This window comes from Zeus faber, assembly GCF_960531495.2.
Source record: "Zeus faber genome assembly, chromosome: 7".
NCBI classification, from domain to species: Eukaryota; Metazoa; Chordata; class Actinopteri; order Zeiformes; family Zeidae; genus Zeus; species Zeus faber.
In genome coordinates, this window is record NC_137203.1 from 14,924,124 (window position 1) to 14,951,295 (window position 27,172).

The window sequence follows — 27,172 nt, forward strand, 5'->3', positions numbered from 1 at the left end:
TGCCTAATGGCAGCAAGATGCTTGCACATAGAGGCTATTAGAAGAAGAATCAAGAAGAATCTTTATTTGTCACACGGCACACACACCATAACACCTGCGCTCATGCAGTGATGGCGACCAACACACACACACACACACACACACACACACACACACACACACACACACACACACACACACATACACACACACACACAGACATGCTTCAAATGGTGGCCGGCGCAATGCGTTCTCTGCTTTTGACCCATACTGGCTTGTCCTTCCTCCGGGGGGCAGCCAGGAGAAATGGGCAGCATATAGCTACGCCATACGCCAGATAATATTTACTTATCTTTATTAAATGCAGTACTTGTTTATGTTTTCTATTATTACTATTCAATTGGCCTTCTATTAAGGTAAATAGCTTAGCATTGGATGTTGTGTTTAAAAGGTGCTAGAGAAAAAAACGAATTATTATCATTATTATGCTTATATATGATTATTATTCTTCTTATTATTATTATTATTGTTATTCTTCTTCTTCTTCTTCTTCTTATTATTATTATTATTAATAATAATAATAATAATAATTATATAATTATTATTATTGTGCTTATTATAATTATTATTATGATGATGATGATGATGATTATTATTATTGTTGTTATTATTATTATTAACATCATTATTATTATCATTATCATGACCATTATCATTATTATTATTATCAGTATTGTTAATGTTATTATTGTTATTATTATTATAATTATTATTATCAGTATTATCATTATTATAATTATCATTACCATTATCATTATTATTATGATCAGTATTGTTAATGTCATTATTGTTATTATTACTATAATTATTATCAGTATTATCATTATTATTATAATTATAATTATCATTACCATTATCATTATTATTATTATCAGTATTGTTAATGTCATTTTTGTTATTATTATTATAATTATTGTCATCAGTATTATCATTATTATTATTATCATTGTCATTACCATTATCATTATTATTATTATTATTATCAGTATTGTTAATGTCATTATTGTTATTATTATTATAATTATTATTGTCAGTATTATCATTATTATTATTATCATTATCATTATCATTATCATTACCATTATCATTATCATTATTATTATTATCAGTATTGTTAATGTCATTATTGTTATTATTATTATAATTATCATCAGTATTATCATTATTATTATTATTATCAGTATTGTTAATGTCATTATTGTTATTATTATTATAATTATTATTATCAGTATTATTATCATTATTATTATTATTGTTATTACATATATAGATATTATTATTATTATTGTTGTTGTTATATATATAGATATTATTATTATTATTATTATTATTATTATTGTTGTTATATATATATATATTATTATTATTATAAATATTATTATTATTATTATTATTATTATTATTAATATTATTATTATTATTATTATTATTATTATCATCATCATCATCATATTCTCCGCCGGTCCAGCAGCGCCATCTAGCGGTCCTCCCGCGCGGCGCCGCCTGGTGTTTCGTTTGGCGCCGATGGAGGGAGTCGCTCCGAGACGCCGCTCCGTCGGACGGCGCCACTTCCGGTCGGCATTTTGTTCTACGAGAGGAGAGACTCCGACCATCGCAACAATCGTCACCGTCCCCCCGTCAAGCGTCCGAATCCGCCGCGCTCTTCGCTCCATGTCGGCGTGACGCGACCCGGGCGCCGAAGGAGCGGATGCTTCCCGCCGCGCGTTCCACGGTGGAAACGTCGAGGCCGTTTGAGTGACGGCAGAAGAGCGAATCGCCCGGATTACCGCCGCTAGCTAGCGGGCTAGCGGAGCGGCTAGCGGGAGCAGAAGAAAGGGGGAGCCGGAGACGCGGAGCAGGACCGGGCTGGAACGTTCCCCGCCCTCCCAGCGCACCATCCGCAGGTAGATCCGCGCGCCTTTGACGCGGCGGGCGCAATAACAACGTTGACGTTGAAAATAATTCCCCGACGCGGGGCCCGCGGCAGCGCCGTAATCGTCCCACTGAAATGTAAAAGGGAGCTAGCGGGGCTAGCCGAGCGGCTAGCTACGTGTGTGTATGAATGTGTGTATATGTTTGTGTGTATGCGTGCGTGTGTGTGTGTGTGCGTGTGTTTTCTTCGCCGAGGCCCTCCGCTGGATGTCATCTGTGGAGCCCGAGGATCGGGCCGCTGCCTCTGAATTACAGCCCGCGGTGGGAGCCTTTCTCCCCCCACACCCCCCCACCCCCCGGGCCGGGTTAGCTGGTGCGAACCGACCCGCTCGGTTTGTTCCAGCGGGCGCTGGTGTCCGCCAAACGAAATGGCGTTTAGTTAGTGGCCGCTAGTTAGCTTAGCTCAACTAGCAATTAGAGCTCCACTATTGTTGTTAGCTAATGCTCGCCAGCTAGCCCAGCGTCGGTCCGGCTCCGCTGGAGACGTTAGCCCGTGCTTTAGCCCAAAACATAAATATTTCAACCCATCGGTGCTCATTTGCGGGGAGTGCGTTGCATTGGCTGCATATTTTCTGTCACCGCACCAATCAACGGTATGTTGTAGAAATGCGTTTCATGCCGCCCCCCACCACCACCACCACCCACCCCCTCCACGATTTTGTTTATATTTGCTCTGCAGAATTTTATTTTACAAATGAATATCGACAGATAAGTAGTTTTTCCACGGAGTTACAGCGACTCGCATCAAAACAACAAGGAACGATAAGAGCAAAACCGAGAGGAGGGGGGGGTGTAAAAAAAAAGCCGCTCTGCATAAACCTAAAAATGATTCAAAAATATAAACATTTCCATTCGCCATAAACATTAAAAAAAAGACTCAAATAGAAACACGGCAATGCGCTTACAACATGGAAATATTGGCGATGTACAGTAAACCTGCAGACGAACCAATAAAATCGAACAATTTGGCGAATAACAAAAAAAAAAAAAAAAAAAAAAAGTATTAAAAACATCCGATAAAAACCGAAAACATGAAGTTGAACCATCGACCGCCGCGTCCCGACAACAACACGGGGCTCGCTCGCCGCGCCGAGGCGTCCCAAAATCGGGCTGACGCTGCTCCTGTTTCCCTGGCTCCGTGCTCCCTCGTGGACCGGACCTCTCGCCGCTGAACCGACCCGGAGTTTGGGACGTCAGCACCGAACGCATCCCCGTTCGGTGCCGTTAGCCGGGTCGCTGCGTGCTAGCTCCGGGAGGCTGCAGCCTCCTCCATCGCGGTGCATCTGCTCCTTTGTGCCGCCGCCTCCTACCCGTCGGCCCCGCACGGAGCCCCGAGGTGCAGACAGCGGTGACATGGTTGTTTACATCGGGACTCCACCGTGAGGACCGTGTTTACCCTCCCTCTGACACCGTGGGCTGGTGTGGCCCCATCCCGGGGGTCTGCTGATCATGCTGATGTGGGGGCCATGGCCGGTGTGGGGGCCGTGGCCGGTGTGGGGGCTGTGGCGGGTGTCGTGTGGGGGCCAGAGTGGGGGCGGTGGCCGGTGTGATCGTTTTGGACCGGAGCGTCTGTGTGGGGATCCAAACAGTCACTGTGAATCTGCTTTGCATGTGTGGAACGTGACGGGGAGTGTTTTGGGGGCGGCTGTTTTTTATTTTTCATCTGTTCTACCTTTAATTGCTGCACATTCAGTTGTGGGGAGTTGCACACGGATCAAATTGTGTTTGTTTCACAGATCGAAGGAAAGGGACTTTTCTCTGAAATGTCAGTGGGTCCGACAGAATCGGAACAGAGTTCTTCAGAAAGGTATTCAACATTTAGGACCCGTACTAGTTTATGCATTTGTTTACGCACCTTTCACATAGTTCGCACTACAAGCAATTAAACACGTGTCTGTTTTTGTTTGTTTGTTTAATCTTGTGAATCGTCAATGTCGGATGTTTGGGCAAAAAGGTGCAAAACCTCGTTATATAGGACGGAGTGGTGTTGGCGATCCAGCGCAGGTGGCGTCGCTCTGCAAATCAACGCACTCTCCTCCTTCCTTCGCCGTCGCCGCTCGCGCTTTTGATTGATGGGTGAAGGCCATGTGGGAGGGAGGGAAATTCATTTGACAAACCTTTAAAAAATTGAACATCTGAGCGAAGGCGCCTGTCGTTTAAATCCACGGCGATAGTTCTGTTTGGAAATTAGTTTCTTTAAATGAAGGCGTTCTCTGATGGTGACGCTGCAGTGAGGTTTTTAATTCATATAGTGAGGGCTTCAAAAAAACAACATGGATTTTTAGTGTAAAATACAAATGGCTAAGACTGGGTGTTTTTTACAAAATGACATTACCAGTACCCTTAAAGAGATGGCAGTACCAATAGAGAACCTCATTCTATACATTTTTTTCTACTATACTCCTCATGTGAATCGTTCAGTTGTATAAAATGCCACCACTCCTCCCCATCCAAATGATTTTTACATTAATACATTTGAAAGTGTTTAAATGATTGAAATATTTGACTATACAAAACTGTACAATGAAGTATTTGGGCATTGTCATTTTAAACAAATAGCTAGTACAGTAGGAATGATTACAGCGAGGAATACCTCTTTCACCGTTCATATGGACACCTGGCTGTTGTTTGAAGACAGACTTGGAAAAATGGCGGGATTGAGCCAATCACACGCACGTTAAATCGAAACCGCTTGCTGGGATTATTATTGTGATATTATTGAAATGATATTGTTTTGGTCGGTACCTTAAAGGTATTGAGTGCCAATACCCAGCCCTAGAAATGGCAGAAGGATTGTTTCACAAAACAGGACATTTTTGCACAAGATTTGTGGAATCATTATCAGTTACTAGTTTATATACCTGAGATGCAATTAGGCCTGTGACGATAACTGCAATGCGGCGGTATTGATCTCATTACACTCATCACCGCAAATTATATCTATATCGTATTACATTTTTTTGCTGGTGAAAGTTACAGGAGGATATGAAATATAAACACAATAATCAGTGTTTAGTTATCACCATTGACTGTCTTCCATCCCATGTTCAAGGACTTCTGGAGAAACAAAACTTTTCGGTTGCTCTGTTCACTTCAGCTTTGTGCACAGGGGGAGGGACAGTCTATTCAACATATCAGGGATTTATTTTGTGTCTTGCTATTACTAATTATTTCAAGGGCTGTACCCGACTCAGAATGTCATCAGTCGATTCGGCTGTTCAATGCAAATATGAACAGGACACGGAGAGCCGTGTTCATGTCCCGACGACGACGATGATTCGCACACATGAATATATAAATAATATAAAAATATTTATAATTCCTCATTGAGATATTATCCCTCTGCATGTTGTAAGCTTCTACCTGTTTTATCCTGTTATTTTAATACACACTGACTGATTAAAGAAAATAAATAAAAGGGTGGGGGGCTGCCGTCGCGCCTCCCCAGTAAGGAAAATTGAAAACTGTCATAGCCCGAGATGCAGTTCTAGTCGTTCTCTTACAAACAGCGAGAAGTGGTTGCATTGCCTTACTTATTACTCATATATTCCATAGTTCTCAAGTTGAAGATCCAACATTCAGTTGATTCAGTCTCCATGATAACAGCACAAAAAAATGGTAAACAAATGATAATAAATACAACAGTAGTTATTTAATACAAATTTGTCTGCAAGGGATAAAAGAGATATGACAGTGCAGGATTGCTAAAAATTCACCCCCTGATGCCACATTACGGCCAAGAGCTGATATGAAACGATCTCAGAAATAACAACATTCCTTCTACAAAATGAACTCTTTTGGGCTTTCTTGGTTCCATTCCTCCTCTCTCCTCCTCGGCCTTCACGCTGACCTGTGTCCCTCTGCTCTGTCAGGTGTCAGGAGATGTGAGGACGGGTGTGTCGCCCATTGACTCCCCTGATCTACCCGTGTATCGACACACTCCCCCACCCTCACCTTCAGCATGAATGGGGATATGCCTCATGTTCCCATTACCACTCTTGCTGGGATCGCTAGCCTGACCGACTGTGAGTCAAGCACTGCATTTTTGGATTCAATATCAGCATTCAAATGTAGTTGTGTTTTATTTAATTTTGTATTGGTTGTTGTTCTCCATCACCTCATGTCTCTTCACTGGGTCCGTGCCCCCCCCCCCCGTGTCCAGTGTTGAACCAGCTGCCCCTGCCCTCCCCTCTCCCGGCCACCACCACTAAGAGCCTGCTGTACAACGGGAGGATTGCGGAGGATGTGACCTGCCTGCTGGCGTGTCGGGACGAGAACCTAGCGTCCCAGCTCGCCCACAGCCTTAACCAGGTTTCCACAGAGCTCATGTGAGTGGTTTGGTCTTGTCATTGTACCCGTTTGGCCAGTGCATCCTCTCGTCAAAAAAGGAACAAAAATAACATATGAAGGACACTTAATGATCCGATCCGAGACGCTGATCGTTTGGGCTTTGGTGCTGGGCTAGCATTTGTGTAAACAGAAAAGCCACGTCCACTCTTTGTTTTGATATATGCTCTCAAATCAGAATCAGAATTTCAAAATAAAATACCACAATGGCAATTGCTTTATTCTTGTAACTATCCACAAATTTTAAATTGACTTTGACTAATCGACAAACTATTATTTATCTTGTACCTGAGTTGTTACTTGATGTGCCAATGAAGAATGGCTTTCTTAGTATACCAGGCTTTAATTGTTTTTCTTTATCTTTCTTTATATTATTTATATTTTACTATGAGTCTTGATCTTGACATGTGGAATCACTGGCAGTGGTTTTGTGTGTGTCCTTTTTGTACCGCGGCCACAGTGACTACAGCACAACGAACATTGTTATGAAGTAATGGTGGAAAGAAAACAAATGTTCTGAACTGCTGGAGTTACCTACAACAGTTCTTGTACACTTGAGCAGGGCTTAGAGGTGTAGCTTCACGCATTTCTCCCCGGCCGTCTCCACTCCGCAGGCCCACACATCGGACATTTAGAGCATCGGTGATTCTTCGGCGTTGTTTTAGAGCGCGTGCAGAAATCAAATTCAGAACTCTGAATTCCACTGAGAGTAGCAACTGTGAGTGTAGTGCCTGGGTTTTTAAAGTGGACTCGGCCGTGTCCGGTACATTCCTCGTAGAATAACCTTGAAATGCTCCTTTTGTGGCGGCAGAGGATACTTTGTTCATGACATCAAGCACACGTGAGAAATACATTAATGAATAAATCACAGTGTGTTTGTCTGACTCACCTACCGTCTTGAAGGCTCTCAATTAGCAAAGCACCGGCTGTTCCAATGGCTTTTCCGTAATCCCAGTATGATTGAAGCTGCTGGCACAATTTCTAAGATAACTTGAGGAAATGTATCAGTATACCCCGTTAGTCTTATTAGTATTATGATTACAACCAATTGTTGTTTAGATGGGTTAAAAATTCTAACCGGGTAGAACAGTACAACATGCAGCCTTGTTATTTTACATTATGTTCGTCATATCATCGTGATATTGCTCTATGTTTACACTGTCCAGTTACTGTCATGGATTATTGAGCGGTTGTTTTGTGCTTTTTGTACCCAAAGGGGCCTGCCCAAAATACTTATTCTTGTTAACACGGGGAAAATATTTTCTTTGTGCCGGGTTTCCAGAGAGCTGAAAGACAACCTGGGCAGCGATGAGCCGGAGGGAGACGCACCGCTGCTGCTGCAGACCATGCTGGCGAGGAATCCTGGCATCTTCAGGGAGAAAAGTATGGAGGCGTCCATAAACACTGGCATTCTAGTGCAGATACTGTTGTAGTTTGGTGCCTGAACAAGTGAACACAGATACTAAAAAGTTAAAGGAATGCTTGGTTTCCCTCCTTCACTTTTCGTTATTCTTGTAACATAATAACATTGTGTCAATTTGCGATTGTGTTTCTTTAAGCAGACGTCATGCAGCAGCAAATGGTACCACAGTATAAGATCACCCAGAATTCCATGCATAGCCCAGCCCAGTCTGGCAACTTTCAGCAGGCAGCCATTTCTCCCAACCCATCAAGGTAGGTTGAGTTTTGAAAGCGGAGAACCTGCTCTGTGAAGACTTTAAATGTTTCAAAAGGTCTCGCCTCAATTATCTCCTGCGTCGTATTTTGGTACGTGTTAAATATGAGCGTTAATGAAATAACGATTGGCCTGTAGGTAAATCACGCCATCCAAGTCGTAAAAATCATACGCCAAAATCATAACTCTTCCAAAGCTGACGTCCTCCCCTGTCTGCTCTCGCCCCCCTCTCTGTGTCAGCCGTTTCGTGTCGCCCCAGTCGGGTTCCAGCAGCAGGTACATGGGCCAGCAAAACAGCCCGGTGCCCAGCCCTTACACTCCCCAAAGCCCTGCCCCAGGTTACATGCAGCAGTACCCCCACCAACAACCACCCAGCTACAACCAACACCAGCAGATACAGCAAGGTAACGCAGTTGGTTATTATGACATATAACATTAATAATATATATAATAATATGAATTGCTCATCACAAGCACGTTTTCCTGCTTTACGTTCACTCATACTGTTATTTAATATTTTAACAGTATCTGTGGCGAGTCCCATGGTCCCAGGGGGCATAAGGAACATACATGAGGGCAAAGTTTCAGGTCAAATGGCCAACGCTGCCAATCATCATCCAGACAGACACGGCACTGAAGATTACATGAACATTGTACACCGGCTGGGAAACGAGGTAAATAACAATTGAGATAATCTACTGAGTAGGCTTATATACTATAAAATAAGCAAATCGATTAAATTGATTAACTAATTAATTCCTAAATCACGTTGACAGTTTTCGAAACACCATTTCAGAAAAGCTTACGCGTGTGTGTGTGTGTGTGTGTGTGTGTGTGTGTGTGTGTGTGTGTGTGTGTGTGTGTGTGTGTGTGTGTGTGTGTGTGTGTGTGTGTGTGTGTGTGTGTGTGTGTGTGTGTGTGTGTGTGTGTGTGTCTCTGTCTCTGTCTCTGTCTCTGTCTCTATCTGTCTGTCCAGGAGGGTGACCCAGCCATGAGAAACGCCTCCTTCCCTCTTAGGTCGCCCCAGTCTGGCTGTTCTCCAGCAGGAAGCGAAGGGACGCCCAAATGTAAGGATGGGTGGATGGAATGGGTCATTGTGGTTCTGTGGAGCGCCATGGGTGCTTCAAGAGGTTCCAATGGGTCCCCAGAATTTTTTTTTTATTGTTTTAATTTATCATGATTTCATTTACAAGGCGTTATCACCACGAGGGAACGCATCATGGTGATAACAATGAGTGGGCGGATATGGAGTTTCGGACTAAATCATATCTACCAGTAACATCTTCAGCAGTCTTCTCAGATTCCAGAAACAAAGTTGTATAAAATGGGGTCTGTCTCCTGATGTGTGCCAAATTGAGGTTCCTCGATATGAAAACTGTCGAGAATCATCGGACGAGAGCACATACTGTCATGTAGGGTGGCTGGTCGATAACTCAGTGCTGTTCTGTATTAGCGGTAGTGTCGCAGCATCTCAGCCTGATATATAATTTGGAATCTGAAGGAACGATAGTGGGAAGTATTGGCATGAGGTTTGAGTTTTCCTGTGTTTTCCTCTCCAGCCGTGCAAAAATCCTTTTCTCTATTTACTTTCTCCTCAACACGCTAGTTCCTTCAGGCGTGTATGGTTTGGCGACACGGCATATTACAATATATTTCTCTTTTCCGTTGCGACCTTTTCCCCAGGCTCCTACATTTTAGTATTTTCACCCCTTTAAAGGACGACTTGTTTTTTCATTCTGCCGTCGCTCCCTCTCAGCGGGCTCTCGACCCCCACTGATCCTGCAGTCGCCCCCTCCCTATGCAGTTTCGCCCAGGGAGGGAGGGCTGGACCAGAAGCAGCAGCTCCAGCAGAGGAAGAAAGGCCCTGCCGTGAAAGAGGAGAAGGATATGTACGACATAGTCAGCTCTCCGAACAAGGACTCCACCAAACTCACCCTCAAACTGTCCAGGGTCAAATCCAACGAGTCCGACCCGCCCAGTAAGTGCTCCCCTTACTAAGCCATGAAATAAAAGTAAACGTGTTTGTGTTTAACTATATTTCTCTTATCAGCTTTTGTGGTTTGCTAGATTTGTTTTAACGGCTTCCAACTCAAGGCTGCTGTCGCTCACCCCGCCGTCTCTTGTACCTGTAGAGGAATAAAACACAAACTCCTGAATCCCTGCTTCTCGTTAGTATATTCACACCCTCCGCCCTGCATACTGTCGAAAGGAGAAACTATTCTAATTCAGGCTGTCTGCAAGTCCTTAAAATTTACTAAGCCTCTTCAATTCAATTTTACAAACTTTCGGCCTCAAACATCATTCAATAGTCTTAAATTAGAATGCATGATGTCTTGGTTACAGTTTGTCTGATTTGTCTGATCCCTATATTTTCCTCATCGGAGTCAACATTTCTGATTAACCCCAAGCCTACTGCTGAACCTGCTATACGTACCTGTGCTAGATGAACCAAACATACTTATTTCTTAGCTGTGGATAGAAATCCAAGAAAATCCTTGTACTTTTCTGTCTGAAGTTTGGTGGAAAAAAGTAGTGGTTGGATTTATCCCAGCTTGATTATCACAATGTGACCTAAACTGTTCCTATATCAGTTGATAGTTAATTGAGTCCTCTAGTTCATAACGTACCTTATTTCTACATAACGCTGACCGTAGCAGTATACCAACTATATGTTACTTGTCTGAAATAATAATTAACACTTTAAAAATGTGATTTTGTTTTCACCAGGTGAGGCGGTGTCCGGCATGGAGCAAAACCCTGAAAACATGGAGGGCGAGCTCGGCTTCCAGCAGGTTCCTGTACTCCAACAGAACCTGGGAGCTCGCCAGCAGCAGCAGGCCACCCAGCAGCCGGGAGGCGCCGGCGGCCTCCAGCCTCCGTCTTCCCCTTACGACGAGGCAGAGCTGGATGCCTTGGCTGAGATTGAAAGGATAGAGCGTGAGACGGCCAGCGAGAAATGCTCCAAGGAAGTGCAAGACAAAGGTGTGGACCAAATATAATAGAAAATAAATAAAAATAAATTAAAAAAGGGGGGGGGACGAAACTGCATTCATTGATTTTCAAATCCTGCCTTCATTTTCATATGCTACCCTGTCATTTGAATTCTCATGAACTTGAAAACCATGGCTGGGTAATGGGCAGGATCTCACGGTTCGAATTCAATGCAAAGGGTCACATTTCGATTGAATATTGATTCATTCCAATATCGATGAAATGGCTGAATTCTGCACTGATGTATTAACATTTTCTACATAATGACAATTGAGAGCTTTTCAGTATACCAATTGACGTATATTACAATAACATTTGAATGTCACCGCCTCATACAGAAATTAAATATTTCAATTATTTTGTGACAATGGTGGGATTCAATTTTAGTGAGAAATATTGGGAAAATTTAATTATATCTGAGACTCATTTTATTTGTAACCCAGCCCTAATATGGATGGCAGGCTTCATTTCAGGAAACCCCCCCATGTGTGTGGGGAGTGAGTTTTAGGGAGTTCCCTGGCCTTTGCATTTTGGTTATTTCTGTTTTTTCCTCTCCAGATAAGCCGTTGAAGAAGAGAAAGCAGGACTCTTTCCCTCTGGAGCCGGGGGCAGGAGGCCCGGGGGGCCCGACAGGCGCCCCGGGCAGTGGGTCGGCAGGAGGGGGCAATGCCGGCAAGCTGACCCCACAAGAGGCCACTGCCGCTGGGAACGGAGCCAGCCGCCCGCCCCTCATGGTGAGCATCGACCTTCAGCAGGCCGGCAGAGCCGACGGCCAGATAGACCCTTGTTTGGCCCCCATCCCCGCACTTGAGGCCCAGCGGTGGCCCGAAGAGCCGGCCAGCGGCCCTGTCGCCGCCGAAGGGTCCGACACCGTTCTACGGCTGAAACCAGATGGGCGGCCGGAAGTGATCAAAAACCGGGCGGACAAGCACGATGGCAGGAGAGAAGGCCGAGACACGTCGAAGCACCGCCACGACGGGAAACCAAACTCGGACCGACGGGGGGAGACCCCGAAATCGTCGAACCGTGGGGAGCATGGCCGGGACCGAGACAGAGAGTCTGACAGAGAGAGGAGACATCGGAACGAGACCGGAGGAGAGGGGAGGGACAGACGCTCGCCCGAGGCGCGCCACAGAAGCGACCGAGATCGGGACCGATCGGGGTTCCGGACAAGTTCCGCCGGAGAGCCGGGTCGGAGTGGCAGCCGTCAAGATTCCAAACCGACCTCCTCTAGTTCTGCTTCAAAGATCCCAGACTCCTTCCCCGCTCACCTGCTAGGCGGGCAGAGCGGCGCGCTGAAGAACTTCCAGATCCCCAAGGTGATCTGGGCCGAACCCAAAACCCACCGAGTAACTGAAATGTCACAAAACCAAATCACACCACCGCTGGCTCGCTTCTACTTTAGTTTGGAATCATTGCCTTTTCTCATTCTTTTGGTTATCTCAGGAATGTGATTTTGGACGGTAAACTTTACGCCTAAATTGTAGAACTTGTATTTGGTAAACTAATTCCAAGTCTAACCAACCTTTTGATTTAAATTAATGTCATACCGTATTGAGCCAAATATAAGACGATGGGATAGGACGATAGGACAAAGATGGAAATATGTCTGAAAAAGGGCTGTCATGTTATATTTTGGGTCTGGACTTTTAAATGTAATATACGATAGAATAATGGAAATGAAAACTTGTGCATTAGCAGGTGTGTTTAAATTTGTTTGGTACACATACAGTACCCTACAACTGTAGGACAACGCCGATACACCGTCATCGTCCGATCCACCACTCGCTCTCCATTGCTGTTGTAGTTCACGTGGAACCCGAAATCTTCCCAAACGTCTGATCTAAAAGAAGCAGGTGGCTCTTCTTGCTCCTGTGCGTCAGACTCATTTGCACTTGCCGTAGTGTGACCGACGCCAAGCAGCTTTAGCTAAGCTTAGCATGTTGCTAACAGCTTCCGGGGTGGGGGGGGGACTCGCTCTTGTGAAATCTGGTTCCGCATTACGTTCATCAATCTTTGCACATTACGTATGACTGCATGCTGTGTTAAGATGTATTTTTAAAGATTTGGTCTTCAAAAAATAGTTTTCCAAAGATGAGTCTTGAAAAGGTGGGAGGCCTCTTATTATCAGTGCCGTCTTATATTCCGGTCAATACGGTATTAGTTTCACAAATCCTGACTATTGCCAACAGATTTTTATTTTTGTTTTCCCCAATTTCTTTAACACTTATTAAACATTACAAATGAAGTCTTAGAAAACCATCCTTGTTATATATTAAGTTGTTTGTTAATGTTTTAAGTTGATCACCACTTTTATTACTTTTTTTCATAAAGCTCATATTGTACAAATTTGCAAAAACGTTTTTTTTAGTGTCTGTGTGAAAACACAGCTTCTCCTTAATCCGTTCCACCTTTTTTAGGTCAAACGTGATAAGGATCTGAGCAGTTCAATGGACATCCAGGTGTGGAGCCAGCCCAAAGTGAAGCTGGAGCGGCTGGGTTTGGTGGAGGACTTTGCGAAGAGGCCCAAGCCTGTGGTGGTACTCAAGAAGCTCTCCATCGACCAGGTCCAGAGGATCATCCGGCACAGCAAGTCTGGAAAGAACAGGCTCTCCTCGGGGAAGTCTGGGAAAAGTAAGTAGGACAAGCCTCTGGTATCGATGATCTTGCCACTTCCTAAATCTTTTCATTTTGTCTGTTGTATCTTTTTTAACAGTACAACAACCCCTTAAAGATTTTTTTTTCTGACCTCATTATAAACACATGTAAACCTTGTGACCTTGAAATTCCCCTTGGAAAAATAAAGTTATTCTGCTCTGTGACCTTCTGAACCCTCAGGCGGTATGGACCCGACGGTTCTGAAGGATCTTCCTCCGGAGCTGTTGGCTGAGATAGAGTCTACGATGCCACTGTGCGAAAGAGTCAAGATGAACAAGAGGAAACGGAGCACCGTCAACGAGCGGCCAAAGTACGCCGAAGTCAGCTCGGACGAAGACTTTGACGCCAACAAAGAATGTAAGAATGACTTTTACTCCTGAGCAAAAAGATTGAACTGGCAGTGGATACCATTTATAATGATTTTAATCTCCATGCGGGTAACGGGTGATACCAGTTGGCCCAGAGGCCCCTCTTAATCAACAGTATGGACATCAGGGTAATATATATATTAATTAATTTGAAAAAGAAAAAAGGCAATGTACTATTTAGCACCGCCATTAGATATTCCACTAAGAATAGGCAATATATTTATGCCCACTTAGAGTAATAAAATGTAAGTATTATTAAAAAATATTAACTACATCATTGGTTTGAATTTGGTATGCTTTTATTACAAATACAGCAACAAGGAGCATCTCATGTTGGCCAGTTGGAGCAAATGCAACGTAGGGACCAGGTTAACCTGACATTGCATTCTCCATAGAAGAGAATGAGGCTGAGATGATGGTCAACTCGACTCGATAAGCCACACAACTTTGGCTCTAGATTGTCAGCACTCAGAACTGTGTGTAATTTGTTCTCCCTTTCCTTCCAGCGGCGAGGAAGCGACATCGTCGGGACAAAGGGGACAAATCCTGGGAGCACGAAGACAGGGAGCGTCGGGGCTCGGGGGAGCATCGCAAAAGCGGGGGTAACCGGGACGGACGGCGGGGCTCGGGTAGCCGCTACCGAGACTCCGAGGAGGAGGATTCCCCGCCACCCAGCATGAGCGAAGGTCGGTGTCGCTGCCCAAAAACATCTGTTCACCTGCATGACGGGTTATGTAAGAATTTATTATAGCGTTCAAATCTGCGTCTGAATTCAAATTAAAATAGGAATCTAGCGAAGGTTCATCAAACAATATGGTGATGGAGTTACAACAGTACAAATGAAACTCATATTTCACCCCACAATTCTCAAAGGTGACCGATTATGCTCCCTTTCAACAAGTTAGTATAGGTCTCTGACGTTTCCCACAAACAATGTTTTTTACGTTTTGTTTTGTTTTTGTTGAAAATACAACTCTGATTATGCATTCTAGCCATTCTAATATGCCTCTACATATTTATAATATCAGGATAGCCATCCTGGAACAGGCTGTTTCTGTGCGGTGGGGCCACCCTCCTCAGGCCCGGAGTTCTGTGAGCCAATGGGATTTGAGCTTTCCTTCCGGGTTCCTTACTCTGTAAACTTTCACTAATTTCACCTTATGACTCCACCAAAATCTGTTTTTGAACAAATTTGAGGTGAAAAACGAATGTAAAGTGAAATTTAAAGTTTGTTCCGACTTTCGTTGCCGGCACCGCACTCAGGGATTTTTTGCTTTGTTGTAAACCTCGGAAAATATAATAAAATGAATACATTTACAATAAAAATGTGCTCTTTTTAAATTGGTTTTGTTTGGTGAAATGCACAGCAGATCACACGCATTATTAATTAATTAATTAATCAATCAATCAATTAATTAATTAATTAATTATTTTTTACGTTGTCTGCAGTTTCTTAACGGACCATTGGTATAAATTCCTTTTTCTTTAAAAGATTTGTGCTGGTACGTACTGTAAGACAACAAAGCAGCTCTTCCTATAGGCGACATAGGGCGCCATCCCAAGGTGGGCGCAGAGAGGGTATTAGGGTGCAATTTGTGCCCGTCTCCCTCTCGGACAGTACCCATGATGCGACAACAATGGGGCGCCCCGTCAACAGTTTTCCTGGAGCAAGAAAATGGCTAGAGACGGACCCTGCGTGGGTGGCGGTTCTAATTTTACTGAAACCCCACATGGTGTAGGAAGGGGTTGCAAGTCTCAACGGATTATTTCACCACATGTTTTCTGAAAAGGACAGCTCACAAAAAAACTGACTGAGTTGTTGTATTTCATAGTTTACGTCTTAGTAGCCTCATCAGAGACCCAAATGTATGTGAGTGAGAAAAAGTGAGTTTTTCATAATAGGCCCTCTTTAAGAAAGTAGAGGTTAAACCATCTATTTTTTTTTATGAAAAATGTGTTATGATACCACTTAATCATAATTCTATAATATAGAATATAATTCTATATTCTAGATATGTTACAACTTTATCCTACATATTAAATTCTACAACTTCAGTAATTGTGTGTTATTGTATGTGTGTATATTAATATTATTATTATTTATACCCAATATTTCTGGGTTGGCTTGCAAGAATATTGATAAAGTGATCCAAACAAGAGAAAGAAAATCATGTTAAACTTTCGTTGATACTCAGTTGCCAGAAAGATGAAGATGAAGGAGAAACAGAAGAAGAGAAAAGCGTATGAGCCCAAACTGACCCACGAAGAGCTGATGGACTCCTCAACATTCAAGAGGTTTTTAGCCAGCATCGACAACATACTGGATAATCTGGAGGACGTGGACTTTACTGCCGCAGGTAAACTGTACCACATGAATAATCAATGCTATAAAATTAAAACAAAAACATTTTAATGTTCTACTTTTAGTTTAAATATGTCACTAATACGAGGCCGTTAAAACAAATGTTTTCCAATTTTCCTCCTTTTTTTTGTGAGAAAACTAGTAGATGTTTTTGATTGGTTGTTTTGTACTTACATTTTTTTTAATCTTTTCTTTTTTTTGTTTTGTTTTTGTTTGTTTTTTCTGTGACGGCAGACGACGATGAGATTCCTCAGGAGCTGCTGCTGGGTAAACACCAGCTGAACGAGTTGGGCAGCGAGTCGGCCAAGATAAAGGCCATGGGCATCTCCAGCAGGGTACTACTCATGATCTGTGCACATGAACACACTGACAGACCAATCCAAGCTTGTTTCCTGTCTGGATTTAATCGTCATTTTTCTTTTTCTATGATAGACGTACCTCAAGTTATTTTAATACATATGTTATGGAGCGACAGCTTTATACTTACTGATGCTACTTTCTCTGCGCCTCCAGATCCCCTCGGACAAACTTGTGAAGCTGCTGAACATCCTTGAGAAAAACATCCAGGACGGGTCCAAGCTCTCCACCATGATGAACCATGTGAGCTCCCTTCAAGATTTGTTGTCTTTTTACATTATCCCTGAAGTCGTTGCATCCTCTTATAGGGCTGGGTATTTGGGACAGAATTGATTATTTGCGAAGTTTTCTTTATTTTTATTGTCTTATGTGTGTTTCCTTAGAAGTTGACATCCATTTAATGATCTTGTTTTGTCACAACCCCTTTATCCCTGTCAGTCAGTTTGTTTACATGCACTAAATACCCAGATTAAGCTCCCTATTCGGGTTAAGATATTAATGCGTTGAAGGTGTTTACATGCCTTTGGAATAATGCAATGATTGAAAAAAACTTGAGTTGACGTCAGGTTATTGATGGGAAGTACTTGCTCTGCCGTCCGGGATAATAGCTCTGTCTACAATCCTCTCAGACATGTTCTTGAATATGTCCCCATTTCGGTTCTTGCGACCATCCAAATATCTATCACCATATTAAGCTCCCTCGTCTAATTCAATATTTGTCTCTTGCTGTCTCACTTTCCGACCAAAAGTGCGTGTTTACCGGTGGTTGCCATAGTGTCAGTTGTTTATCTGCCAAAACAACTCTTTCTGGGGCAGAATCTCTGGGTTTTTTGTAGAGCTGCTCCCTGAAAGTCAACGAGTTGAATCATCAGTCAGAAACCTGTCCATCGACTGAGATTCAAGCAGTTTTTAGTTTTTTTTTGTTTTTGTTTTTTTGTTTTCCCCGGTCAGTGTCCATTACAATAACAGGATAAATAGAGAGAAGCTTACAAAATTCACAGAGATAACATTTAAATTGGAAATTAAAAATAAGGGGAATTATAAATACATTCCTACATGCGTGATTCGTCCACGTCCGGACACGGCTCTCTGTGCGCCCCAATGGCGGAGAGCAACACTAAGAGCCGAGCCCCATTCCTCCAAATGAAACAACTAAAAACGGAGTGGGGACGGGGCTAGGGGAACGGGGCACGGCTCGTCGACTCGTTAAAATTGTTTTCTGCGCGTAACGCATGGAGGGGGGGGTGTTTGGGGAGAGAGTCACAAAGAAGAGTGCCCATTACTCACGCTTTCATTCCATACCATTCCATACACACACGTGTCGTTCTATAAGGAGACGTAAAATAAAAACACACACCCCATCGCTAGGACACGCATCATCTCAACCGTCAGAGAGGGTGCGCAAAATGCGGCCCAATCGTCCCTCTCCGCGCCCCGCCTCGGGCTGGCACCCTAGGCGGAGGCCGAGCTGGCCCGGCCTGCTTCCACCACGCCAGCGGCGAATCGTCAAATATTTGCATTGAACAGCCGAGTCTGATTCGACTGACAAAGTTCTGAGTTGGGTACAGCCCTAGTTTTATGCCGCATGGGCAGTTTGGATACCCCGATCATATCCGGATTAAGGTGTTTATATGCCACAATAAATCAAATAATTGAGGATAAATCCAGGACTGTTAATCGTGTAGTTCTTGCGCCTATGTAGAGTTGAACTCGATTAAGATAATCTGGGTAAGGTCAATACTGCTAAAAACAACAATGTTTCATTGTTTCTCAATCATAGGTTATAGGTTATTATTAAATATTATTATGGTTCCAATGAATGCATTTCAAGATCTTAAACTAAGTTCTGGGTCGTATAATCATCAAAGTCCTATATTTCATTTTGATCTTTCAGGACCACGATGCTGAGGACGAGGAGAAGCTGTGGAGGGACCTCATCATGGAGAGGGTCACCAAGTCAGCGGACGCCTGTTTAACAGCCCTCAACATCATGACCTCGACCCACATGCCCAAGGCCGTCTACATCGAGGACGTCATTGAGCGGGTGCTCCAGTTCACCAAGTTCCACCTGCAGAACACCCTGTACCCGCAGTACGACCCTGTCTACAGAGTGGACCCTCATGGAGGTGAGGGTGGAGGCGTAGCTGGCATCCAGTCCAGGCAGAAACTGGGTGGCCAAGATATACAGAATCTGGTGGCAAAATGTGCCAATAAATATATATGTATATATTTTGGCAGAGTTAATTTGGTGTGTGTGTGTGTGTGTGTGTGTGTGTGTGTGTGTGTGTGTGTGTGTGTGTGTGTGTGTGTGTGTGTGTGTGTGTGTGTGTGTGTGTGTGTGTGTGTGTGTGTGTGAGAGAAATTAATTTTATTATTTTTATTTATTTTTTTCTCCCCACCTCACTAATGAGGGTGTTAATTCTTATCAGCAAGATTTAGATAAAATAAATTCTGTATCTATAGCCTGTAGAGGGTCACCAGCCATAGCTAAGGCTTCCAAGGGGGACCTTCCATAAAGTTTGGGAACATGTGTGCCAGTAAACCGGACAAGCATTAAACCTGCAACCATTCGACCTTCTTGCCTCCATGTCAACGCGTTGATTTCTTCCTCCACCTAGGCGGTATTCTGAGCTCCAAGGCAAAACGGGCCAAATGCTCCACACACAAGCAGCGAGTGATCGTCATGCTGTACAACAAGGTCTGCGACATCGTCAGCAACATATCTGAGCTGCTGGAGATCCAGCTGTTGACCGACACCACCATCCTCCAGGTAAGATGTTTCAGTCAATCTTGTGAAAAGGATCAGCTTCCTAATCTACACCCATCACCGTTTCCTCCACTTCATCTCTTTGCCCCCCTTCTCTCACCAGGTCTCCTCCATGGGAATAACGCCGTTCTTTGTGGAGAACGTCAGCGAGCTGCAGCTTTGTGCCATCAAGCTGGTTACAGCCGTCAGTGTTTTTACTTGTTTAGTTTTGAATGGAGCTCCTTTTCTTTATAAAGCCGCGTTCATGTCATTCTGCTCCGTACCCACACTCTTACTTGTTTTGTACTGTCAGGTGTTCTCGCGCTACGAAAAGCATCGGCAGCTGATCCTGGAGGAGATTTTCACCTCTTTGGCCAGACTGCCTACTAGTAAACGCTCGCTGAGGAACTTCAGGTGAGCCGTTCTATCTGCGTGCATTGGTTTAAGCACTTATGATTAGTGCTTAAATATATATATTTTTCCAAAGTTTAGTTGAACTGACATTAGATTTTGATATTCAAGAGCAAAGTAGAGTTTTCCGTACATTTATTTCAAAGTGGACATCTCCGGTAGAGGAAGTATTGAACGAAACATTTCTACGTCTTGTAGAAAACATGTTACCCCGAGAAGTGAGTGAACTGTTTTTAACCAACGCTGCCGTTTGTTTACGCAGGCTTAACAGCTCGGACCAGGACGGAGAGCCGCTCTACATTCAGATGGTGACGGCGCTGGTGCTGCAGCTCATCCAGTGCGTCGTCCACCTCCCCAACGATAAGTACTCTTTAGACGAGTACGACAGCAAGGTGGGTTCCAGAAAAGGAGCGCAGACACGAGTCCGCACATACCTCTGTAGGTTCGCGACGTAAACAACTCGGCTGGCTTGTTTGTTTGTACCGTTAGGTGGATCAGGATGTGCTGATAACCAATTCTTATGAAACTGCCATGAGGACGGCGCAGAACTTCCTGTCGGTCTTCCTCAAGAAGTAAGAAATGAGCCTGAACATGAGCTGCCGTCTGTGCTGGCGCTATTACAAGAAAAAGCATCCCAAATGATTTCCAGCTGTTGTCTATATCAGCGGTTTTTAACCTGCAAGAGATTCCCGGGGGGGGTCACCATTCAACGTCACCATTATTCAATTCATAAGACACAGCATTAGAGAATGTACAGCTGTGACTGTTTTGATCAGAGTTTCAGTGTTAACTCAAAAGTTGAGAATCGCTGATTTGTTGTAGCCATTTTTAGAGGGCAGGTTACAGCATTGTTCAATCCAGAATGTTACGGCCCTCCAACTCGACCATGGCAGTCAACGCCGAAGGTCTTTACATACGATGTCGAATGCAATGTCAATATCAATGTCATTATTCTGCTCCTACGGAATCATTTAAATAATCAAAAGTAATTCAATTCAGGGGGTTGAGCAAAAATTTCGGTGAAAGGCGCTCCGCACAAAACATTGGAAAAGCAATGAATCGCATCCTCTCGCTAACCTGGTTGTATGCCCATCCACTTTCCATTTCCCCCCTTTAACCTCCTGCTTCCCCGTTCTCCGTCTCAGATGTGGCAGCAAGCAAGGCGAAGAGGACTACCGGCCCTTGTTTGAAAACTTTGTTCAGGATCTGCTTTCCACGGTCAACAAGCCAGAGTGGCCTGCTGCCGAGCTGCTGCTGAGTCTTCTTGGCAGACTGCTGGTTAGTTTGGCAACCTCGCTGCTTCTCCACAGCTATTGCAGGAGCCGTGGGTTAGGTGCTACATTCTAGTGTGTTAGAGGCTGAATTAGAAACGGTGCCATGCCAAAATGTAGTGTTTGTTTGTAAACATGACATTCCATCCCACCCGATACTCTACACCAACAAAGGTGTCTTTGCGTTTTATTATCACTGCGGCGTCTGAGCGCTGCCTGTTTTGTTTCCTCCTTGGCGTCTCCTGCCCTCAGGTGCACCAGTTCAGTAACAAGCAAACGGAGATGGCGCTGAGAGTCGCGTCTCTAGATTACCTCGGCACCGTCGCCGCTCGTCTGAGAAAGGACGCGGTCACCAGCAAGATGGATCAGAGGTCCATCGACCGCATCTTGCAACAGGTAAAAAAAAAAAAAAAGTTTCCCCGTTCTTAAAAGCAGGCAGCTAGCTGCTCATAACTACATTTATCTTTCATATTTTCAAATGTTTTTTCTTTGTTTTTCTTTTATCACACGAGCCAGAATTCCTTCTATGATAGAGATTTTTATTTTTTATTTTTTGTCTGCGTAACGTTGGAACTTCTTTATTTCTTTATGTCTATCGAAATGCCTCGCAGACAATTTATGCGTTCTTATTCTTTGTTGTTTTATTTTGTTTGTTTTGTTTTTTTCTCCCTCCACAGAGCCAAGGAAGTGATGAGACTCAGCAGCTGCAAAAGGCTCTACTGGACTACTTAGAGGAGAACGCTGAGACGGACGCTTCGTTGGTGGTAAATTCACTGAACGCATTATGCATAAAACTCCTGGGATTTTGCACACAGCATAAGATAAAACCATTCTAATGTGATGGATGTCATTTTTGGACTTGCCCGACGTGTTGGTTTGATGGGGGGTTTTTTTTATTTGTTATTTTTATCTCGGAGTGTTGCAAATCTAACGCCCGGCTCCTTTCTCTCAGTTTGCAAGAAAGTTCTATATCGCACAGTGGTTCCGGGACACGACGACGGAGGCGGAGAAGTCCATGCGCAACCAGAACCAGAAGGATGAGGACTCGTCCGACGGCCAGCACCATGCCAAGGAGGTGGAGACCACCGGCGAGATCATGCAGCGTGCCGAGAAGCGCAAGAAGTTCCTCCGCAACATCATCAAGACCACGCCGTCTCAGTTCGCCACGCTGAAGTAAGAGCTGCCATCCGCTACGTCCAGCTAACGCCTTTTTATAAAAGTCGGTTGAGGCCACATTCGTTGTAGCTTGATTTTTGTCGTACAAATGATATTTGAACTTGCTGACTGATCTTGACTATCCTTGTAAATGTCCCTACTTTGCAGAATGAACTCTGACACTGTGGACTATGAGGACTCCTGTCTGATCGTGCGTTATTTGGCCTCCATGAGGCCGTTTTCCCAGAGCTTTGATATTTATTTAACACAGGTAAGATGGGAAACGAGTCGCTCTGTTTGTCTGTGTTCAGAAATAAAGATTTTCACAGCAACACATAATAGCTAAAAATAACCCCCCCCCCCCCCAAGTTTTTATATATATATATATATATATATATATATATATATATATATCACTCATAAGAAATTGTAGCTCACAGGAGTCATGAAATCACAGATTTTACTGGCACTGTTTATTTTTCATTAAATTAATAACTCTGCATTGTTTAAACAAAATCAGATTTAACATGAAACTTAAAGGTAAAGTTGTTTTTTTTTTTTTTTTTTTTTTTTTTTTTTTTTATTAAAGCAAATAGTACACATAATTGTACACATGCACAGTATCATACCAGATACTGTGGGTCCCAGCAGCACAGTCTCAAAGAGCTTCCCTAACTACTTTCCCTGCAGATCCTGCGAGTCCTCGGGGAGAGTGCCATCGCTGTGAGGACCAAAGCCATGAAGTGTCTCTCAGAGGTCGTGGCGGTGGACCCCAGCATCCTCGCCAGGGTACGTGGGATTCCGCAAAGGCTTGTGTTCCTTATTTTCGCCGGGCTATTTTCAGACGCTCTGGTCGAACGCCGCCTTGTAACCCGCGCGCCTATCCTTTTGTCCCCCGCGCAGTCGGACATGCAGCGCGGCGTCCACGGTCGGCTGATGGACAATTCCACCAGCGTGCGGGAGGCGGCGGTGGAGCTGCTTGGCCGCTTCGTGCTGAGCAGACCCCAGCTTACTGAGCAGTACTACGACATGCTCATAGAGAGGATTCTGGTGAGTGCTTTAACTGTTTTACCATAAAAATATAGAGCACGTGAAGACCTTTTTTAAAAATGCACAAGCGGAATTCAGTGTCATTTTAGTTTCTAGTGGTAACTAAAATACATGAATAGGCTGTCAAAATACACCAACTGCCCCCTGTAATGCTGTATACCTCATAATAATATCTATGTTCTAAATGTTTGAAATGCCCTCCAACACAGAACGCTTCCACTCAATGTACTGGCAGTCATTGGTAGCAGCTTTAAATTGTTGTGGCTGTTGCCATGGAGATGGGGTTCATAAGTTCACTCTGTTTGTTAAATGGTCTCTTGTCGCCACCTCCTGGTGGGATCCAGCTACTGCATGGCACAAAGGGATACGTAGCTGGAGACAGCACACCGGGTGAAATGAAAGTACAAGAGTTGTTCTTCTCTTCACAGGACACTGGCATCAGTGTGAGGAAGCGTGTGATCAAGATCCTGAGAGACATTTGTCTGGAGCAGCCAACCTTTAGCAAGATCACTGAGATGTGCGTGAGAATGATCCGCAGGGTGAACGACGAGGAGGGCATCAAGGTAGGCAGGCGGTCAAATACCAAAAAATGTCAATTAAGATTTTTTTCTTTCTGCACTTTTGTTTTCTGGTGACCTTCTTCTTGTTTCTGAGTAAGTTATTGTTTTTTATGATGCTCCTTTTTTTTGTTACTGTCCATCTTTTATTCCACACAGAGTCTGGGACTCAAAATTAGTTTTGAGACATATGTGACAGAGTCTGGTGGTTTGGGTCTCAAGTCGAGGTCATTTTTCAGTTTTCAAGACGATGTTGGTGTTGTTGGTACACCTACTGTAACCTCATGTAGCAGAGAAAATTCCCCTCAGATCATGATGTTTTTCACACTTCAGAGTCAGGTAATGGGTGGGAATCATAGCTGGTTAACTCCCCCAACCACTCCCCCGCTAAACTACCTGTCATTGTCAGTGGGTGTGTAGAGTATAAGAAATAATGCGTGAAAATAAATGCTACTCTCCCTAAGTATCTAATCTATTTTTTGCATTTATTTATTTATTCATTCATTCATTCCAGTCATTCATTCATTCCAGTCATTCATTCATTCATTCATACACATTTTGGAAAATGCATAATTCCTGTTATTCCTTTCATTTTATGTTGAAGTTATTTTTTTTCATGCTAAATTCATGCTCCCTATGCTAGCATGACGCATCTGTTATTCTGTAACTTCTAAACATTCCCATTTCCTGCATTTATTGTTTCATAACAATGATAGTTTTGAGAAAGTGGCACTTTTCAGATCTTTCACCAATCCGTAACAATACAGAGATGATATGTTTTCCCGGAGAAGTGAATACGCACAATTGTGGGAAAATATGTCTGAAAGTCCACCACCAACATTTAAGTCCCATCTCGTTTCGTCAATGTCATAGTTTTTATTATCAAAGATCTACTTACAAAGCAGGAAGTGTTGTAGCAGACGATAGGGCGGTGAGTCGCGTGCTGTTGCATGTTGTTCTGTGAAACCTTCATCATAGATAAACAAACAAGCATGCGTTTTGTTTATGGGAGGGCTTTCAACCCGAACCCCCGGAACAACAGCCAGGGAAACCATAGATGCAAATCAATCACCACGCCCACACAATGCGCCCAGGCAACACGAAAACAAGCTTTCTTTGGTGACAAACCATAAGTATGTAGTGATCCTAAAACTGTTGCTTGTTGTAATGAGTGGGTTCTTCACGGAAAACAAATTTTCAAATTTTTTAATTTTTTTTTATTATTATTTCATGTTGATTTGCTCTTTGAGGGCCCTGTTTTATTTTTATCTTCATGAAAATAATTCATGAAGGCCATATTTAACGTCTCATTTAATGACAGTGTGCAGTGTTTATTGTTCACGGTCAAATAAATAAATACTCTGTACGTGGTTTGTTCTAGAAACTGGTCAACGAGACATTCCAGAAGCTGTGGTTCACTCCGACTCCAGCCCATGACAAAGAAACCATGACCAGGAAAATCCTCAACATCACTGACGTGGTGAGTGCTGCTTGTTCATCATAGCGCCATTCTTGCAAACACCTTTATCCTTTCCACATTTCCCGCATCCAACATACGATTACACATTTGCTGTTGGGCAGCGTCCTTATCCTTGCACTAACAGGGTGTTGGTCCTTAAAATGTCTTCAATTCAGTTTTACAAATATTAAGACTTTGTATACTCGCTTTTTTTGGAAAGTTGCTTTTTATCGTACTTCCACGTCTGAATGTTGCTGTATTTAAAATGAAGATCCTGTTTTAATGTTTTTATTTTGACTTGTCCTAAATATACAAGGTGTATTTTACACTAGCTAGGCTAGCTGCACCCTAACAAAATCAAACTCTATGTGTCCGTAGTATTTCTTACTGGTGTGTTATTTTTTTATTTTTTTCTTCTATCAGGTCGCAGCTTGCCGAGACACTGGCTACGACTGGTTTGAGCAGCTACTTCAAAACGTAAGCATTGAGTCCTCTGCTGGAGAAGGTTATCACTGCAGCAGCCGCTCCCAGAAGGAGGTCGCTATAAAAGAGCTTGTTTTCTGTCCCGTTCCAGCTGTTCAAGTCCGAGGAGGATGCTTCTTACAAACCTGCCAAAAAGGCGTGTGTTCAGCTGGTGGACAATCTGGTGGAGCACATCCTCAAGTACGAGGAGTCCCTTGCAGGTACACAATCCTACCTGACAATTACAGAATTTGACTTGAGCAGTCGTGACACACTAGACCTATAAAAAAAAAAAAAAAAAAAAAAAAAAAAAAAGTCACTTTTTTTTAATTATTATTTTAATAATAAATATTTGTTCTGACCCTGTAGAGAGCAAGGGAGTCAACTCGACGCGGCTGGTGGCGTGCATCACAACTCTGTACCTGTTTAGCAAGATCAGGGCCCAGCTGATGGTTAAACACGCCATGACCATGCAGCCCTACCTGACCACCAAGTGCAATGTAAGCGTTCTTATCCAATCCATCCCATCATAGCCAGTACGACCAACATCACATCTGACCTGTACGCAGTGTGGTTACCTCAGAGTGCTGTGCACCTTTAAGGTGCAATATGTGTTAAACCAGAAGTGTATTTCGTGGCACAATCTGTTATATTGCTAACTCAGTCTAATAGATAAAAAAGATCTTCTATTCTAATAGAAGATCGTTAAAGTGGTAATCTGTAATATTACCTTGGGAAAAAAATATATATATATATACACACGAGTGTAACATCAGTCAAAAAACTGTCAGTCAGCTGTAGTTTTTTATTTTTTATTTTTTTTGTGTCAGAGTGCATTACAATAACAGGATAAACAGAAGGATACATAATGCACAGGGATAACATTTCAATAAGGAATCATAAATTAGAGGAATCATAAGTATATATTTACATGTGTTGGTCCAACACGGCTTTCCGTGCGTCCCGATCGCCGTGCCCCGTTCCTCCAAATAAAACAACCAGAGTACGGAGTAACGGGGTTTAACCCGTAGACTCATTACAATTATTTCCTGCGCGTAACGCATGGAGCGGGGGCGAACAGAGAAAGTGTTCCCATACGCACGGTTTTGTTCCATAAGCAGACGTTGATTAAAATAAGCTACATCTAAAATAAAAACATACTGTTTCGGTGCACATCGTGGGGACCGTTGGACAGGGAGACAGGTGTGCAAAATGTCATCGTCTCCCCCCCCCCCCTTCTCGGGATGGCACCCAAGAATTTGAAAAGCAGCACAGCTAGTTGTAGTCAGTAAACTGTCAAGCAGCTTCGGATGAAAAAATATAAACCACCGC

General features: G+C 43.4%; 1 protein-coding gene across 3 annotated transcripts in view; it reads left to right on the plus strand.

The window, feature by feature from the left end:
- Positions 1–1,648: 1,648 nt before the first annotated feature.
- nipbla (NIPBL cohesin loading factor a) overlaps positions 1,649–27,172 on the plus strand; it is a 39,193-nt gene continuing 13,669 nt past the window's right edge. The window contains exons 1-35 of one of the 3 annotated variants that reach the window (XM_080003827.1): positions 1,649–1,943; positions 5,844–5,996; positions 6,134–6,299; positions 7,601–7,701; positions 7,878–7,992; positions 8,234–8,397; positions 8,519–8,667; positions 8,970–9,060; positions 9,750–9,971; positions 10,721–10,975; positions 11,543–12,303; positions 13,405–13,618; positions 13,823–13,999; positions 14,517–14,696; positions 16,206–16,367; positions 16,607–16,707; positions 16,886–16,972; positions 18,624–18,855; positions 19,348–19,499; positions 19,600–19,680; positions 19,789–19,889; positions 20,149–20,278; positions 20,376–20,458; positions 21,032–21,164; positions 21,410–21,553; positions 21,835–21,921; positions 22,110–22,330; positions 22,481–22,583; positions 23,003–23,101; positions 23,216–23,362; positions 23,791–23,925; positions 25,301–25,399; positions 25,802–25,855; positions 25,953–26,061; positions 26,210–26,340. In XM_080003827.1, coding sequence (XP_079859953.1) covers positions 5,933–5,996; positions 6,134–6,299; positions 7,601–7,701; positions 7,878–7,992; positions 8,234–8,397; positions 8,519–8,667; positions 8,970–9,060; positions 9,750–9,971; positions 10,721–10,975; positions 11,543–12,303; positions 13,405–13,618; positions 13,823–13,999; positions 14,517–14,696; positions 16,206–16,367; positions 16,607–16,707; positions 16,886–16,972; positions 18,624–18,855; positions 19,348–19,499; positions 19,600–19,680; positions 19,789–19,889; positions 20,149–20,278; positions 20,376–20,458; positions 21,032–21,164; positions 21,410–21,553; positions 21,835–21,921; positions 22,110–22,330; positions 22,481–22,583; positions 23,003–23,101; positions 23,216–23,362; positions 23,791–23,925; positions 25,301–25,399; positions 25,802–25,855; positions 25,953–26,061; positions 26,210–26,340 — 5,250 coding nt within the window. In that variant the 5' untranslated portion in view covers positions 1,649–1,943; positions 5,844–5,932. Of the gene's footprint in view, positions 1,944–5,843; positions 5,997–6,133; positions 6,300–7,600; positions 7,702–7,877; positions 7,993–8,233; positions 8,398–8,518; positions 8,668–8,969; positions 9,061–9,749; positions 9,972–10,720; positions 10,976–11,542; positions 12,304–13,404; positions 13,619–13,822; positions 14,000–14,516; positions 14,697–16,205; positions 16,368–16,606; positions 16,708–16,885; positions 16,973–18,623; positions 18,856–19,347; positions 19,500–19,599; positions 19,681–19,788; positions 19,890–20,148; positions 20,279–20,375; positions 20,459–21,031; positions 21,165–21,409; positions 21,554–21,834; positions 21,922–22,109; positions 22,331–22,480; positions 22,584–23,002; positions 23,102–23,215; positions 23,363–23,790; positions 23,926–25,300; positions 25,400–25,801; positions 25,856–25,952; positions 26,062–26,209; positions 26,341–27,172 lie in introns of those variants that run through there. The other 2 variants (XM_080003825.1, XM_080003826.1) reach the window with 2 other exon arrangements.